Genomic DNA, 19,155 nt, shown 5'->3' with positions numbered 1-19,155 from the left:
AATTTTGCTGAAGTGCCAGTTCAAGTTAAGAGGTAACTGTTTCTATTATGTTTTCCTTTATGTTTTCATTTGTTTTTAATACCTTTTTCTGTTTTGTTAAGTTTGCTTTTTAAATATTGCAGTGATTGTGGTGCTTTTACTTGTTTGTTCGCGGAGTATCTAATTCATGGCAAGCCGATTACTTCGTCATTTTCGGTAGATGATATGGAAAGGTACCGGAATCGACTTTGTCAAGGCTTGATTTCTTATGCGAAGTGGAAGCTAGAAACTGATTATAAAAGTGACGTTGAAGGAACCGTCCAGCTTCGAAGAGAACTGAGGAGGAATAATGTCTCTTATTAGGTGTTAATATTTTGGGAATGCTTGTCTTTTGGTTTATTTTCAGTTATTTTGTTTGTTTTTAAATATGTTTGGTATGTGAATTATTCTTGTTGTTTTTTCATATTGTTTGAACAGTTTACTGATAATTTCTTTTATTTGATTAAGTTACTTTAATTTTGTTGTAATTTTAGTGTTTTTTAGAATAAGTAATACAATCATATCAACATGAAGTCAACATTTTGGCAACATGACATCAACGTTAAAGTAAATATTAGTTTATAAAAGTCATATCAACAGAATGTCATCAGGCTATCAACACAGCATTTTAACACTAATTTTTTTTTCTAAAAAAGCTTCAATATCAACTTTTCATCAACACCATATCAACATGTTGGCAACATGATATCAACAATGAATGCTCACTTATCCATAAAATTCGTAAAATGAAATATTAGTTTATAGAAGTCAAATCAACAGAATGTCATCATGATATCAACACAGCATTTTAACACTAATTTTACGTTTTCTTAAAAAGTTTAAAAATCAATTTTCAATCAAAACCATATCAACAATATATCAACATGATATCAACATAAAATTGAAAATTTCAGTCAAATTCGTAATTAAAAAAATAATATGAAATTCAAACACAACAATTTAATTTGAAAGAAATAAATCTGCCTGTAATTATAGTGATCGTTTGCATGTTTTTTTATTGTAACCCTTCTTCTTGCAAACCGTGCATGTATTCTTTGACCTTTTTTCATGTCCTGCCACTATGCGTTTCTTCTTCGGTCTCCCCGATTTTGTTCTTGATTCTGGAGGCAGCACGATTATATCTTTTACTTCTTGAGGTGTATTCCATGTTGACTTATTCGTCATTGGATACACAGTGTGAATGTACGTGTTGACATACGTCTCCTTCATGTAGTACTTTGAACAATAGAACAAAGGATCTTTGTTGTATTTCCTTATTACAGCAACTGCGTGCGCACACGGTATTTTGTGTGTTTGAAATCTTCGGCAGCAGCATGTCTGTGTGTCCAAATTGACCGAGAAGGGAGTTTTTGTTTTAGTGACAGTATATATATTGTCATTTGCAGGGCTTACCTGAGAAAAAAGAATTGAGTTAGAAAACCAATTTTTGGTCATCCACATCAACAGGAAAGCAACAGGATATCAAAAACATGTCAACAACACGAAAAAAGAATTGAATTAGAAAACTAATTTTGGTCATCCACATCAACAGGAAAGCAACACGAAATCAACAACATGTCAACAACACGATAGTTTTGAAATTGGGTTTACCGTCAGATTCAGAGATCGAATATAGCTTTCATTCAATATATCCTCAGCCACTTTTGTCATATCTGTTTTTAATGATCTTGCACAGTTTCTATTTGCATGAGTCCACTTTTGCACAAGCGAACGTAGAAATTCGAGCATCGTCGTTATGGGCAGTTCTCTTGCAGCTATGTTTGTTGCATTTAAAGATTCTGCAATGTTTGAAGTCATTGTTGAATACCTATTGCTGGTGGAATGGACTGTCGTCCATTTTTTGAAACCCACTTCAGTGAGGTACTCCCTTATTTTGGGGTCAAATTTGTCAAGTTCCGCCATGTGTTTTTCAAATTGCTCAATCGTGTAAGCTTTGGCTGCCCCAAAAAATTGTTCTCTGATTTCACCTTTCGCTCTTCTATATCTTGCTTTGACATTGTTGAAAAGATAGTATGTACAAATCCCATGATGTGCTTCCGGGAATACGTTTTCAATTGCTTTTTTAATACTGTCATGTCGATCCGAGATAATGCACATTCCTTCCCTCACGCCGAATGTTTCTCTAAGTTTGTTAAAAAACCACTCCCACGAAGCATCGTTTTCAGAATCTACCACACAAAATGCAAGAGGAAAAATCTTATTTGCTGCATCTTGAGTCGCTGCCGTTAGAAGAGTTCCTCAATAAGCTGCTTTGAGGAACGTACCATCGACTACAATTATCGGCTTGCAAAAACCCCATCCTTTAATTGATGCATTCAATGATATGAAAACATAAAGAAATCTGTCTTCTCTTGTTTCCAATTCAGCAACAGACCCGGGATTTGTTGTTTTCAGCGCATGTAGATAAGAAGGCAGCAATTTGTATGAATCAGCTGGATGTCCTCTCGTGAGCTCTAATCCCCTCTCTTTTGATCTCCATGCTGTTTGGTAGCTTAGTTCGACTCCATATTCCTTCTTCATATCTCTAATAATATCGGCAGGCGTGTAAACAGTCTTGAAGTTTGAGTACTTATCCTTTATGAAGTTTCCAACCAAATCATATGTTGCCTGCCTTTTATCGGCCATCCTTTCCCCAACTTTGCAAGTGTGTACATTGTTAAATTTTCGCACAATGAATACACTTGATTTTTTATTTCTCGACGCTCTCAATTTCCATTCACAGCCAGGCTCATTGCATATTGCTATGTACTCAATTTTGCACGACTTGTAAGATCTGAACTGAAAATGATTGTTGATCGCGTAAATGCTTAGTATAGTCTTTAGTGTGTTCTTGTCCTTCTTCAATTTCTGTCGCCTTTATTTCATTAATGATCGTACTTTCTATGTAAGGACTCTGCACTTCTTGATCCTCATCTAACAGATTTCCCATGTCCATTGCATACTGAAATATATTTGAAACTGAATTAGAATTATCAACATTTGTTGAATTCTCTTGGAGTTCACAGACTGTTGAATTTCTGTTGACATTCTGGTGTGTTGATCTTAATGATGATACATACAATGATAGATCTCTTATTTTTTGTTCAATTTCAATGCAGAGTGGAAAGTGTGTTGGATCTATTGATTTTCCTTTCATCTTAAAGTAGAAATTTAAAGCATCATCATCTTTATTATTATTGGTGGATAGTCTTCTTTGACCTAGATAAGAGTTTAAAAAAAGAGCTGTTTATGCAAAAATCAACAACATATCAACATCACATCAACAAGATGTCAACATAAAAAAAAATTATTATAATCGTTGTACTATTAAAACAACAAGATATCAACAACTTATCAACATAAAGTCAACAACATGTCATCCAAAATATATCAATTTTATACTAATTGTATTCTGTCAATATAAATTTTAACAAGTATTTGTAAATTTATAAGTATTAAAATACCTGATACTTGATTTGCATATTTGTGTCTTCTAAATCTATTTGTAGCTGTTTGGCTAGTAATTCTTCAAGATGTTGCATGCTACAATCTGTTGGAATTAGAAGTCCTTTAACAGCAAAATCTGTGTATTTCAGCTTATCATTCCAAAAACCATTGTACTGAACAAAAACTGCAATACTATCCATCCCTGAGACAAAATCAACATGAAAATAAAATCAACATGAAAACAAAATTAACATGAAAACAAAATCAACATGAAAACTGCAATATATTTTATTTTTATATTTAATTCTTTATTTATTAATGATATTCTGTTGATTAATCTAATTAAACTGTAAATTTAAGAAAATTAAAGTCAACAGCAAGAAATTAAATCTGAACTTGAATTATCTTAACTGTTTCGCTTGAAATTAAGATCTAGGTGTTGCTTCTTCGTAATTTGAAGATGAAGATGTCGAATTGATGGAGATAGCTGATGAAGTTTATCAAAATCAGTTCGCGATCAGAAACTGAGGTAGAATAACGATGTATGTTGACAGATTAATTTGTTTAAATCTGAGCTGAGGGGAAACAATGAGCTGAGAGGAAGAGAGAGAAAGATGAGCTGAGAGGAAGAGAGAGAAGATGAGCTGAGAGGAAGAGAGAATTTAATGATGAGGAGAGAGAAAATAAATGAAGTTATGATTTTTATGCTATTAGGGTTTAATATATAGAATCCGTATGAAAGTAATAAAATAGGGCGCACATGGTAGTTTAGAAAAGGCAAACTTGGACCCGTATAAAAGATAAGAAATGGGCAAAGTAGGTTGTTTGTGTAAAAAGCCCAAAAGAATATAGGCTTTTATGGCCTTTTAGCCATATTATTAATTTTGGTGCAAACAATGCCCCCTATGTAATTGGCTTTTTAGAAATAAAGCCATTTATATATATTCTTTTAGCTAAAATTAATTTTCAATTTTCATAAGTTCAAGAATTTTGAAATTTTGAAAATTCACGGCACATGTTTTTTAGCCGTTAAAACTTCAAGAACTCCAAAAATTATGTGTAAATATAAATCTTTTAAGGTCTCCAAATGGTCCTAGAATTTTGAATCTTCTTCCACTTTCACCCTCCACTCACAGATCTAAAACTAAAATTTTCCAAGATAATTCATTTTTTGTCGTCCCAAACTTTTCCCACTAAATCATCCTTCATTCACAAGGCTTTTCCATGTTTGAAATTGTACTCCGTGACGCCTTAACTTTATGTAAGAAACTCATTTAAAAACCGAATCTAAGGCTCCTTTCAATTTGTATGCACAGTGCATAGTCCGCTTTACTTTTGCAAATAATTATGGAATACTTCCATCTCATCATCAACAGTTTTCCACGGCGTCAGCGGGTCCACAACCTCCGGCGATGGCAGCTCCAAGATTTCCAAGACCGGCGGCTTCCTTCCAAAGTTCAGCAGCTACGCGTCGCCCAACAACTCCAGTCGTGCGTCTTCTGCTCACCTCACCCAGTGGCTGCCTCCGGCCAATGCCAGATCGTCCTTGTCAACGGATCCAGCCGCTTCATCGTCAGCAACTCCAGCTGGTCCCCTACTCCACGCAGCAGGTCTTTTGCCCATAACCAGTTGCTCGCTCCACCAGCCGACGGATCCGGCCAGTTCAGCAGTTGCCGACGTGCCCGGCGACCCAGCAACGGTGCGCGTCTCCTCCAACAGCTCTGTTATCTTCCTCGGCAGCGTCTGGCTCAGGCCCAGCGGCAGCAGCGACACGTCGCTCCCCTAGCCAGCCGGTCAGCGGCTTGAAGGCGACGACAAAAATCATGGCAGGTATAGATTTTTAATTTCGCTTCTTCAATTTTGTCTTTCCAGAATTTAATTGCTATGATGTGATTTTTAGCTTTGCCTATTAGGTGAGATTATGACTTTTTGAATTGAATTTAATGCCAAATGATTGAATTCAATTACTAAGAATTTTAGCATTAATTTCAGATCTCCTCACGGCTTCTTTATCTAAAGAGCCGTTGGTTTTTTACCTTTCTGACGGGACAATAGTTACTCCGCCATTTAGACACATTAAGGCAAGCAATTCTCTACCAGGAGATGTAATCAAATCAAAGGTACAAATTTAAATTTCAAAAAAAAAAATCTTTGACATGCTTTTGTTTGTTAATTGTTGATTGTTTTTTTTTTGGATGAATGATAGGAGTATTAGCACATCCATAAAATGTGGAAGGCGAAAAAGTCAAAAAAACAACAATTAGGAATAATTACAAAACAACTCAATAGATCGAAAAACGTCATTCCCCGAATAAAGGAAGCTCGGATTCTTTGCACGATAAAATTCCACGGCCTTGCAAATGGTTAGAAAAACCAAGCTTTGCAAATTTGTTCTTTCTTCTTTGAACACCCTCTTGTTTCTAGCTTTCCAAAGATGCCATACTCCATAGAACCAAATAAATTTCCATAGATTCCGATGTCTTCCAATAGATAGAGAAATCCAAAACAAAAAGAAATTCTCGATAGAGAATGGAGCCACCCAACAAATATTGCATTTTGACAAAATGATATTCCAAAACTTCCGGGTATAATTGCAATTAATAACAATATGAGAACCGGATTCATCCCGTCCATATAAAGCACACATAGACTGATTTGTTTGAAAAATTCTTCGACTTACCAAGACCACGTTTGTTGAGACACGATCCCGAGCAAGCAACCAAACGAAAAATTGAATGCGAGGTGGAAGAAATTCTTTCCAAATACAGTGAGATAAAAAAGAAACCTCAGACAGATTAGGAGAAGCATTAACGGACAGCAGCTGCACCATGGAGGCTGAAGAGCACATCTTCGTTTTCTGCCAGAAGAACTGATCTGTGTAGGTCTGAAAATCAGCAGGTTGCGGCAGTAACTGGAGCTAGGAGGACAACCTGATCTGTTCACCAATTCTCAAACGTCTGGACCATAGAAAATTGCTGTAAAAATTGAGCTGCTCATTCAACATGTCTGAGACCATGGCATTCTTATTTTTGCTAAGATGATACAAATCTGGAAATAGAAGAAAAAGAGGGTAAGACAGCCACTGGTCATGCCAAAACCGACTATGAGAATCATTACCCAAAGACACTAAAACTGATCCCAGAAAGCAATTCCAAACAGTCGTATCTTTAACGCAGACATTATAAATCCCTTTCCAAATGTGTGATAAGTGTTGGACATTATTAGACTCAATATCAAACCAAGAAATACAAGAGGAGTTGTTCGAAAAAACAGTAAACCAAATTGAATTCTTATCACAAGTCATCAATTTCCAGATCCACTTAAACAATAAACACAAATTTTTAGTGCACAACGGAGGAATGCCCAGACCACCCGCTTTTAAAGGAACACACACATCTTTTCAAGCAACTTTACTGAAGCCCTTACTTTCTACACTACCGCTCTAAAGAAACCATCGCATGATACGTTCAAGAGACTCTACAACTGATTGAGGGATCCGAAAAGAACATAAATAATAAACTGGTAAGCTGTATAAAACGGATTTGATGAGAGTAAGACGACCTGCTGGAGAAAGAAGAGTTCCTCTCCAAGAAGATAACTGAGAATTAAAGTTGCTGACTACCGGATCCCATAGTCTAAATCCCACCGATCTATAAGAAAGAGGAAGACCCAAATAAGTAATTGGAAGCTCCTCCACTTTGCAATTCAAAATCTCAGATGATGTAGACAAGGAGACAGGATCAACATTAATACCAATAATAGATGACTTTTGGTAATTAATTATAAGCCCAGAAATCAATTCAAAGCATCTAAGAATTCGAAGCAAGTTCTCAATCATTTGCAAATCATTATGAATAAAAAGAAGCGTGTCATCCGCGAACTGTAAAATGGAAACATGATCTTCCAAACCATTAATTGTTGATTGTTGAACATGATTGTATTTCAATCTTGCAGAATCTCCTAAATTAGCAACTATAAGCACCATTTTTTTGATTTTGCTGTTTAGAAGCCAGCTTTTGATGCCTTTACCATAGGATCCACATCCAATCTTTTGACAGGTATAAGTAAGCAAAATTGAGTTTCATTATAATTGCTTGTTTTTTGTGGATTGGTTGGTATGGATTTGGCATAGTGTTTTTTAATGGTTTTTAGGATACCATCGCAGTATTAGAAATCCTGCAACTTCTTCAGGCTATGAATTTTGTTAAGCTGTTTTTAGCCTTTAGAAGTCACAAAATCTCTAAATAGCTAAGTTAAACATAATTTAAGGCCATATGGCATTTTGGCCCAATTTTGTCTTCTGTATATATCATGTTCACTTTAGTTTCCTTTGAACCATTTAAAAACCAAATTGGTCAAGTAATTAGTTTAGATTTGCTTGTTTTGAAATCCATAAAAACCAATTACTTTACTTATTTTAGCCAATTTTGAATAAATGTGCATATCGCTTAATAGTAGAGTTTATACTTACAGGTTTTGAGTTTGTCACGCCAGCTGTGACTATTCCAATTTCTCCTCTTAGGATGAAGTAAATGGCATTGTTGACTATAGAGATCCTGTCTTTTTCAAATTTCAACCTTTGCATGTCGCCATCCAAGAGAAACATCATGTCATGAATTTATAGGCTGTTTGCCCAGGGTTTGTGAAAGTGAAGTCCACTTGCCAATCAAAATGAGATGAGCTGAAGTCGCAACATCTCTTTTCAGATTCCCCTTCATCTCACTTGGTGCACGCTGCTCAAAATTCTTCAAAAGTTGTTGGATGATTTTCCTTATATTTATTTCAGAGGACGTTTTTCTCACACGGATTTTGGCCATTATTTGCTTGTTATGACATGTACACTTGCACATATTCACTTGTTCATGCATTGCATTACAGAGACGTCATTCATGTACTTTGTAAACTCCAAATGTCTTGGTGTGAAGATGCCTCCCCAGCCATTTGTTTGCTTGTTGTGTTCCACACCAAGATTCACTTACAGGTACAGCCATGCATTGCATTTTCACTATGTGTTTATGTTCCTGGTATGAAGATGGCTTTTGCCATATACTTGTGTAGTGATGTGATGTCCATACCAGGACTTGTTTCACGAACAAAGCACATGTGTCACTTACAGCCATGCATTGTATTACAGGGCCGTTTTTGTTTGTTGTTGAATTTTCTTCTTGTACTTTTAGCTTAGGTAGCCAAACAGTAGTTAAGAAGTCTTAGAGGAAAAGCGAACTTATAAATCGTTTATAGTAGGAGTTTGACATTAGGATAGTGGAAAAACAGACTAAAGTTTTCCAAAGGTTATCCATTTATTAGCTATCACTTATCTTTTTCCTTCCTTCCCATAGGCTTCTATAAATCTTCCTGCTAGATGAGCTTTTATAGGAATCTCATGGCAACTTTGCCAGTCAATTCTAATGTGTCTTGGATGGTCTTTTCCAAGTAACCATTTCTCATCTTTCTTTTTATTATTTCTAGGTGGCTAGATTATTTTCCACCTTTGACAATCAACTCCTGAAATCAACCTCTGGAGGGTCAACTGAAGAGTCAACTTTTGAAACTTTGGAACTTCTAGGAATCGACTTTTAGGAGTTAACTTCTAGAACCAACTTCTGGAAACTTCCCATAGTCGATTAATTGTAGCCTCTTATCTTTACAAGAATGGCTAGAGGTCATTAAATTATATCTTAAAAAATGAAAAACACCAGTTTAGCTAAAATAGCCAAACTTTTAGAATTTTAATTATCAAAAATGGCTAAAAATACATCACATTACAACTTGTGCCAAATCCATAAGTTAATGAAAAAGTACAGGTTTAGCAAGAATAGCCAAACTCCTAAAACTTTGATAATACACTTGGCTAAAAGGCATAATATTACAACTCATGTACTGACATTACTAAAAACAACTTGCATAATCTGCAGTACATGTATGGCTAAAAGCCATTAAGTCATTCTAAGTTGTATTTCTCCTAGATGGTGGGAGTTTATTACTTCAAGTACTTTCCACTAATAAATTTTTTTATGAGGCTCACCCTCTAGACTTGATAACCAGTATGCATTCCCCTTCATCACCTTGTGGATTAAGAATGGCTCTTCCCAGTTAGTAGACCATTTTCCATATTCTCCGTCTTTAGTACCAGGGGGTAAGATCAACTTCCATACTAGCTCATCCTCTCGAAATTTCTTAGCTCGAACTTTCTTATTGTAGCTTCTGGAGACTTTCTTCTTCTGTATAATCATATTGTTTAAAGCCTGAAGTCTCCCTTCTTCTAAATTTTCTAACTTCATCATCATGGTTTCATTGTATTCTTCTAGAGTCAAATGATTTTGCTTAGATACTCTCCACGACCTCACCACCACCTCCATAGGTAACACTGCATCATGAACATAGGTTAGCATAAATGGACTTACTCCAGTAGTATTTCGCCTAGAGGTGCGATATGCTAAGAGTGCTTCTGATAAAATTCGATGCAAATCCCTTGGATTTTCTTCCCAACATCTTTTGAACTATGTTGATGATAATTTTATTAGAAGATTCAGCTTGGCCATTGGCCTGAGCATAATAAGGTGTAGAGGTCAATAATTTTATTCCATAATCAGTGGCAAATTCTTGCATCTCCTTACAAGTGAACATGGTGCCCTAGTCAATAGTTACTGATTGTGGAATTCCAAATTGATGTATGATTTCCTCTTTAATCAGTAGCTACAATTATGAAACAGTAAATTTTAGAAGATGGAGGATATATTTTACCTATCAAATCTATCGCCCAACCTCTGAATGGCCATGGTTTGATGACAGACTTCAACACAACAACTGGAAGTCTTTGTATGTTCCCATACCTTTGGCATGATTGACAACCCTTTGCAAAAGTCATGCAATCTTTAAGGATAGATGGCCAGAAGTAACCATGTCTTCGAATTAGCCATCTCATTTTTACTCCAGATTGATGTGCTCCACAAACTCCTTCATGAGTTTGTTTCTGTAATAACCCGTTTATTTTCGATAATTTCCGACGAGCTTCCGGTGGTGTTCGATATTAATTTATGGATTGGTAGCTTGGTATGTGTTTGAATTGGAGTTGGGTTAAATATTTTTAGGCCCAAGAAACGATTCAAACCCTTCGGCCCAAGGGAATTGGCTCAAAAGCCAATTCCCGTTCGTCCAACACAGGTCTCGAACGAGACCTGTGTTGCACTGACTTGTTCTCGTTTGAGAACTTGGTTCTCGAACGAGAACAAGAGTTCTCTTGCTGGTCTCGTACGAGACCAGCCCTGTGCAACGGAGAGGGTGTTTTTGGACTTGATTATTTTGATTTCAAATCCGTATTTAAATCAAACTCTAAACCTAATTCATTCCCCACACTACACACTAACCCTAGCCGTCTTATTTCAATCAAATCCCTGAAGATTAACGCTGCAAATCATCCTCAAAACCTTGGTGTTCATCGTGAGTTCATCAACTCTTATTTTTTGTTTTGGCTTAAAACGTTGCTTCAGTTTTCTGATTCGTTCTCCTTCGTCTTTGGATCGAAATCAGAACCATTTAATCCCAGAGATTATAGACTCGATCCTCTATGATTCTAAAGTTTCGGAATCGGAAACGGTACGTTATCTTCTTCGTTTGAGCCATCGTCGTTGTATCGTTCGGTTTGAATTCAGTTTTAAGATTTAGAACAACTCTCAGTAAATTGATGCGTTTGTATTCGTTTCTAGATCGAAATTGATTCCGTTTGATCCCGGAGATTCTAGACTCGCGTATCTACGTTTCCCTATCTCGATTTCGCAAAACGGTACGTAATCGACCTCGTTTTAATCGCCATACGGTTTACCGTTTTGAATTTGTTTCCACTGTTCTTGGGTTGGCATGTTGCTGCCGAATGTTTCAATTCCCTTTGGCCATAACTTTTGATTGTCTATTAGTGTGAATCTCTTAGTATATAGTTATAAATCGCTGTAGTTTTGGTTTGAGATTGTTTCCATCGATTATCAACGTATCAGTTGAGGTTATTTGATTGATTCGGTGTTATTTTTGTTTGGGAGTCCTTGTTCTTATTGCTTTTGTTTGTCTTGGATTTGGGTTAAGTGTTTGGAGTTTTAATTGTTCATGTTTAATGATAGCATGGATCTTAATAGCTTAGGGTGTATGAATAATGAGTTCTGCTAATTTCAATTTAATGGAGGGAATCATGTGTTGTTCAAATCGAAGAAGATGGCTAAAAGGCTATTATGACCATTAAATTGTTTTGATTAAATCAAAGAAATCCCTTAGGTTAAACTTTTCCAATCAATTGATAATAAATAGGATTTTGATTTGATTTTCTAATTAACAAATTGTAAATGATAGTTATTATAAATTAAGCTAATATAATTACTCGGGTAATTATATTTAATTTTGAATTTCGATTTGATATAAATTGGCTAAATTACAATTTAGCCCCTAAACGTTTTTAAAACTTATTTAAGTAAGTTTTTGATTGGTAACGTTATATTTTGTATTAATTATAAACAAAAGTTATAAATTTGATTTTAAATATCAAATTTGGCTAAAGTACAGTTTAGTCCCTAATTGGATAAAGTACAGTTTAGTCCCTAAACTTTTATAAACTCATCTCAGTATATCTGACCCCATTGATTTCCCAATTTTTCCCAAGGTTATGATCTGAGAGAGTCTGGTGATCTCCGCATTTACTTTTCCTCGGAGGTTTCATTTATTTTTGATAAACTGTAAAACTGTTTTATTCTTAGACCGCAGTAGTAACTAGACGTCTTTATTATTATTATAGTTTTTGTCAGATTGGTCTGACTGATTATTTATTGCTCTGGCATGTTAAACGATTATTCCGGATTATTTATGTTAAGCCGATTAAATACTATTATTGGGAAGCATGTTATTTTAATTGTTGAATATTATAACTGCTAGATTTAGGCTGAAGTCTCGGTTGCCCCCGAGCATTGGTTTTCTGCAGGTTTACGTGTTTATTTGTTAAATGAAAGGCTAGCTACGGGTTTTGGTACTACATTACCCATACCTTAGCGCCGGTCGCAATTCATGAAAATGGGTCGTGACAGTTTCATGACCTCTAAAGCCTCTGTAGCTCCAAGGCATCTTAGCAATAGGTTGTCGAATCCTCTTCTGTATAAAACATCTTCTATTAGCACGTAGTTAACAGCTCTCGCTCTTACTTTATACATCATCTTCTTGCTAGGATTCTCCAGGTACTTTTTAATGTCTCTCCTCCAATCCTGTACTAAGTTATCATCAATATTGAAAATATCTAGTTCTACTCCTCTTTTAAAAATTGAAGGGTGAGTTTTTCTTTGTACCATTACTAGTCGGTGGGTTAACTCCTCCGACAGACGTAGGCCAGATGCTAGCTGTGATAATTTATCGGCCTCCCAATTTTCCTCTCTAGGAACATGTACTAATTCAACCTCTTCAAAACTCTCTATTAACTGTATAGCAATAGCATAATAAGAGGTTAAGGTGTAACTCATACATTTATATTCGCCAGATACTTGTCTAATAACCAATTGATAATCTCCAATTATTTTGACCTTTTTAGCACCTAGATCTAGGAGAATTTCTAATCCAATAATCAAAGCCTCATACTCAGATTGATTATTTGTACATTCAAAGTCAAGATTAAAAGACAAGGAGGTCTTAGCTCTAGAAGGTGACACTATTATGATTCCAGCATCAGCAGACCTATCTGTACTATACCCATCAAATTTAAGCATCCAAGGTCTATGTTCATTCATAAAAATCGGCAAGTCAAATTTACTTTCATCTCCTAGGTTTATACATGGATTGTCGGCTAGGAAATCTGCTAGAGCCTGATCTTTGACCGACTTCTGGGGATGATAAATCAAATGAAGGTTTGCCAAACTTAATAATCACTTTCCTATATTTCCAGATAAAACAGGTTTGTTTAGCATATATTTCATTAAATCGGTTTGGGACACAACATAGACTCTATTACTAAGCCGATAATGTTTTAATTTAGTGCAGGCAAAAAAGAAAGCCAGACACAATTTCATGATAGGAGTGTATCTAACCTCTGTAGATGTCATCGAACGGCTCGAATAATAAATAGCCTGTTCATGTCCATATTGGTTGCTCTGGGCCAGTAGACACCCAATTGAACCTTCAGCTGCTGAAATGTACAACCTCAGAGGTATATCCTTTTTGGGAGGCATCAATACATGAGGCTTCATTAAATAATCTTTAATTTCATCAAAGGCCTCTTAATGGATGGTTTCCCATCTGAAGATGTCCTCCTTTCTTAATTTCAACAGTTCTGAGAACACTTTGGTTTTTCCTGCAAGATTAGATATAAATCTCCTTAGGTAATTAACCTGCCCAAGAAACCTCTGAAGTTCTGTTTTATTTCTAGGCGGTTTAACTTCTCGAATAGCTTTGGTTTTGTTTTGGTCCACTTCAATGCCTCTTTCATGGACCAAAAACCCCAAAAAAATTCCAGCTTTTACACCAAAGGCGCATTTGAGAGGATTGAGTTTTAAACAGTGAACTTTCATCCTCCTTAATGCTTCCTCTAGGTTTTTCAAATGATCTTTTACTAGTTTTGATTTTACAACAACATCATCAATATAAACCTCCATAGTTTTACCTAAGAGGTCGTGGAAGATGGCATTCATAGCCCTCTGATATGTTGCACCAGCATTACGTAAACCAAACGGCATGACCACCCATTCAAATGTCCCAATAGATCCTTGACATCTAAATGCCGTTTTTGAAATGTCATCTTTAGCCACCATAATCTGGTTATATCCAGCAAAACAATCCATAAAAGACAAAAGAGAATGATTAGCTGAAGCATCAATAAGAGTGTCAGCAATTGGTATGGCATAAATATCCTTAGGAGTTGCTTCATTTAAATATCTAAAATCTATGCATATTCGAAGTTTTCCATTCTTTTTAACCACTGGAACAACATTTGCCAACCAATTACTATATTTAGCAGGCCTAATAAAGCCTGCTTTACACAATTTTTCAATTTCTTCTTTTACCTTTAATTCAACTTCTTTTGAAACTCTTCTTGGAGGTTGGCGGTATGGCTGAAACTCAGGCTTAATAGGAAGCCGATGTTCTACCAATGTACTTCTTAACTCCGGCATATCAGAATATTGCCATGCAAAGTAATCTTTGTATTCCTGCAAGAGTACAGTCAATTTTGTTTTTAAGCCAACCTCTAGGTTTTTACTAACAAAAGTTACCTGAGGTTCCTCTGAGGTTCCAAGGTTCACCTCTTCTAACTCCTCTCTGACATGGATGGCTTCATCATCTATCCAAGGAGGTGCTTGTTCTAGCTCCTCCAAGCAATTCTCATGATCTTCATAAACTTCTTCTTCTTCATAAACTACTTCGGCATCTAATACCTCTGCCAAATTATTTTCCTCCATAATCTCTTCCATAATGTACTGCATACGTTCTTTTAAGATAGCAGATGTAGCTGCTGCAAACTCACCGGAGGTGAGCTTAATCATTAATTTCTTCAATTATGATTGAGGAGCACGGCTTGTTGTAAGGAACAATAGCCGTTGATCCCAAAATTTCCTCTGCTTTCTTTTTGACCTCTTCATGAATTTCCAGAGGTTTGCTCTCCTTTGGTTGGCCCTTTTTGTTTCTTCCAGTGAACTTGATGGGGCCAACACATGAACCATAATTACGGGCTTCAACCATGTTGGTGGCAGTGGTGAATGGTTTTCTATCTGCCCATACCACCTCCACCTCATTTCCTTTCCAAAAGAGTAAAAATTGATGCAGAGATGAAGGAACACACCAATTAGCATGAATCCAATCTCGTCTTAAAAGAGCTTGGTAACTGGCTGAGGAATTCACCACAAAGAAAGCAGATAGAGAAGTTTTGCTTCCAACAGTTACCTCTACTGGGAGAACACCAATAGTTTTTGTGAGTTCTCCAGTAAAGGCAGTCATACTAACCTCTGTTGAAATGGGGTCTTCTTTAGTTTTCCCAGAAGGTGTAGCATTTTGAATGGCATAATGTTGACTACCGATCCATTATCAATCAGAACCCTAGAGGTTGGCCTGCCATTGAAGTGAGCTTTAATATACAGAGGCTTGATGTGTTTGGTCATTGCCTCTACTGGTTTGTCAAAAATTACTCTCTTTGGCCCTCCATCAGTTGCCTCTTTTGTAGTAACCTAAGTGCGACACTCATCCTTAGGGGTGTCAAAATGGGTCATGACACGATAACACGATTCGTCTAACCCGTAAGTTTGGCGAATCCGGGTTGAGGTTTAGCGGGTTCGTGTCGAAAACGTGTCAACCCGTTTATGACACGAAATAAATGGGTCGTGTCACGGGTTGATTCGCGAACCCATCTAACCCACCTAACCCGTTTATAAATTTTATTATTTATAATAATATAGAAATAAAATAGTTATAATCATAAAAAATATATAATAAAATTACTAAATTAATTATATTAATATAAAAATAAATAAATTATATTAAAATTTTACAATTTGAAAATTAATTGATAAATTCGAGGTTAAAATTATATTTATATGATTTAAAAAATTCTTAAATGTTAAGTGGGTCGTGTTAGTCGTGTCGTGTTAACCGTGTAATTGTGTTAATCGTGTTACCCATTTATCTTAACGTGTTAATCGTGTCGTGTCGTGTCACTCGTTTAAAATTCGTGTCGTGTTAGGGTTGAGAATTTTCACACGATTAGTTAAATGGGTCGTGTTCGTGTTGACCCTAATCGTGTCACCAGAGTGGGTCGACACGACACGAACACGACCCGCCAACCCATTTTGACACCCCTACTCATCCTTTGGGAATTTAGGTTCCTCCCTTTGAATTTCCTCTACCTCATCAGAATCATTGGAGGTTCCATGCACATCTGGACCTTAAAAATCTTTTGGCATAATTAGATTAAAAGCATTGCAAGTGAGGGGGATTTCGATTTCACCCACTTTGATGGAGGTTTGCTTCCCGCCTTCTGTGTCCGACTCTGAATCACCATTTTCTAGAGATCTCCTCTGAAATTTGCCATTTTCTTTGACTAGTGGAGTATCATCAGTATCCTCTTTCAAGAGGTCATTTAGTCTCATGCCCTCTTTCTGTATTTCCTCATCCACAAGATCATCCTGCTCCATGTCATCTTCAGGTTGCTCTTTCTGGATTAAGATCTCTTTTGACCCCTTTTTCTCAACAACTTTTCTGGGGTTTTCCAACTGTCTGGACTGCCACTCATTTCTTGCAGCAGCCCTCAACCTCTGGTGCCTCCTCTTCTGAGTTCTTGTCGGGAACTTCTTGTGATAATTGGTGTGCCACCTTGGACTAGGAGAGACCAATGGCGGTACCACAAATCTTTATTCTTTCTTCCGTTTTACAAAGGTTGAAGGAACCTCTGGATGTTCCTCCCTAGGTACCAAAGGAGCTTTTGGTTATTCCTCCCTCTTCTACACAAAGGATCGCCTCTCCGGGAAGACATGCCTTTCTGGCCTTCTTTGATAGTAAGAGGCCCTATTTTGCTTTTTCAAAGGAGGACGGTTAGTAGAAACCAAATTATTAGAGTTTCTAGAACCAGATACCTGCCTTCACTCTCCTCTATGATCTCGCTTCACCTCTGATCTCCTCTCCCTTTCAACTCTTTGATCATTTTGTTCTCTGATTCGGAGCTTTCTCTTTATGTCCAGCAACAACCTCAAGTCAAGCTCTGAAAGGTCGGTGGCATTCACAGACGCCACTGCTGGGAAAGGATCATCATCTATCACAAGTGCCTCTTTCTTTTCTGGGAATTTCAAAACTCCCTTCACAATCCTATCCTGTATAATATTTTTGAACCCCCAACAAGAATTGGTTGAGTGGTTCCAGGAGTTGTGGAACTTGCAATATTCTATGCCTTTCAACTCTTCCTTCGAAGGCATTTTATTATCAGGAGGCAGAGTAATGAACTTCTCTTTTAACAGAAAATCAAAAATCTCTTCTGCTTTTGATACCTCAAAAGTGTACAGAGGTTGGGCATTGGAATTTTGTTGTTTCTTCCAGCCATCAGGTGTCTTCTTAATCAACATAGGGCAAGTGCATGAACCGTTGGCCGTGAGGTTGGCTACTGCGGTTTCATATGCTCACACCTCCTGATAGTAAGTGCCCATTGCCACTTTCTTCTTGTGGCTCTCCTCCCTCAAGAGTTCTTCATACTCAAACACTTTGCCAGCTAACTCGTAAAAGTCCCTGAACTCCATCAATTGGAACTTTTCCCGGAGCTCAATGTCTAAGCACCTCTGGGCCATTTTCACATACTCAGTTTCTGGGAGGACAATCTTGCACCTGCTTCTCATTTTCTTAAAGCGGTAGATATACATGTCGGCATCCTCTCCAGACCTTTGAGAAATTCTGGATAACTCAGCAATACAAATCTCCGGCTCAGCCCGGTAGAACTGGGTGTGGAACAATCTTTCCATCTCTGCCCATGTCAACACTGAGTTCCTTGGTAAGGTGGCATACCATGTAAAAGTCGTACCTGTTAAGGAATTAGGAAATAAACGAAATTTGAAATTAGCAATATTGTCAAGGTTTGCCAAAACCCCATATTGAACAGTAAATTTAGCAACATGTTCAATAGTGGAGTGGCCATCCTCTCCAGAAAACAACGAAAAATTTGGGATCTCATATCCCCTAGGGTAAGGATTTTCCCTGTCAATATAGTCTGGATATGGTTTGTGGAACTGAGGTCGGTCTAACAAACCTGGACCATACAACTCCTGGACAGCCTCTCTCACTGCCTCCATGTCAATTAGCCGTGCTACAGGTTGTTGTGGCAGAGGTTGGTTCCTCTCCTGGGGAAAATAATTGCCCCCATTACCCAAAGGTTGGGCGTAATTTTGGTTAACCTCTGGATCATCCATGGCAGGATGATTAGCACCAACATTAAACGGCCTAGAATTCCGGCCAGTTTGATTATTAGTTTTGAATGTATTAAAATGAACAAGTTCATCTCATTTGTGAGGAGGTACCTACCTTTCTTCAGAGGGTGGGTTTGATATTGGCACATGACTAGTGCTCCCAATCTCCTGGATTCCTCCGTATGAGTGCCCCCCGAGTCTGTTAGGATTTTGTTTGGCCGTGTTAACAGCCTTTGGTACATCACCACCATGAGATGATACTTTGACAGCAACTATCAATTCTGCCAAATAGCGTTCCATTTCGAACTACTTCTTATCCATCACCTCATGTTTCTTGGTCAACTCGGCCTGTGCTTGGTTAAAGCTATCCTGAGTCTGTTTCATGTCTACCATGGCTTTTGACAGCATGTCCAAAGCCTCTACCAATCTCGGCTCAGAATTGCGTCGAGTTGGTGTTTGTTGTTGTTGCTCTCCAAAGCCAGGAGGCACATCTTCACTCGCCTCTCCTAGAGGCAAATTTTCTTTTTCAATGCTTCTAATCATGTGAGCCACATAGTCTCCATGTCCTACATTTAGAGAGGTAGGATCATCCACTGCATCCTGGGATACAATAACGTCTTTTCCTTTTTCACTTCGAGTTCTAGCCATAACTCTTAGTGTCCCACTGGGCGTGCCAAAAAAATTTACTGTTGTTTTGCGTTTTTGTGAAAACCGTAACAATTGTGTGAATGCGGGCGTGCCAGGAAGCAGATTCCGATTTTTGAACTTAACCTCTTAAAATGAGCGATTGGGGTTTGGT

The 19,155-nt window shown here is 37.2% G+C and overlaps 3 protein-coding genes across 3 annotated transcripts; all 3 read right to left on the bottom strand.

The window, feature by feature from the left end:
• Positions 1–1,008: 1,008 nt before the first annotated feature.
• Positions 1,009–2,664, bottom strand: LOC126666342 (protein FAR1-RELATED SEQUENCE 5-like). The gene is made up of 3 exons (XM_050359369.1): positions 2,304–2,664; positions 1,630–2,258; positions 1,009–1,431 (listed from the first exon to the last, which is right to left on the bottom strand). Exons 1-3 carry the CDS (start codon positions 2,662–2,664, stop codon positions 1,009–1,011), a joined length of 1,413 nt encoding a protein of 470 aa, XP_050215326.1.
• A 6,384-nt stretch (positions 2,665–9,048) lies between these two features.
• LOC130014958 (uncharacterized) lies at positions 9,049–9,857 on the bottom strand. Its single transcript, XM_056104121.1, has 2 exons — positions 9,491–9,857; positions 9,049–9,107 (listed from the first exon to the last, which is right to left on the bottom strand). The coding sequence occupies exons 1-2, from the start codon at positions 9,855–9,857 to the stop codon at positions 9,049–9,051; spliced, it is 426 nt and encodes a 141-aa protein (XP_055960096.1).
• Positions 9,858–9,885: 28 nt separating this feature from the next.
• LOC130014946 (uncharacterized) lies at positions 9,886–14,903 on the bottom strand. The gene is made up of 5 exons (XM_056104100.1): positions 13,815–14,903; positions 13,515–13,667; positions 12,537–13,310; positions 10,166–10,438; positions 9,886–10,077 (listed from the first exon to the last, which is right to left on the bottom strand). The coding sequence occupies exons 1-5, from the start codon at positions 14,901–14,903 to the stop codon at positions 9,886–9,888; spliced, it is 2,481 nt and encodes an 826-aa protein (XP_055960075.1).
• Positions 14,904–19,155: the final 4,252 nt, after the last annotated feature.

Source organism: Mercurialis annua, linkage group LG1-X, assembly GCF_937616625.2.
Source record: "Mercurialis annua linkage group LG1-X, ddMerAnnu1.2, whole genome shotgun sequence".
In the NCBI taxonomy this organism is placed as follows: Eukaryota; Viridiplantae; Streptophyta; class Magnoliopsida; order Malpighiales; family Euphorbiaceae; genus Mercurialis; species Mercurialis annua.
The sequence above is the reverse complement of the archived record's forward strand: the minus strand, read 5'-3'. Positions and strand labels throughout refer to the sequence as shown.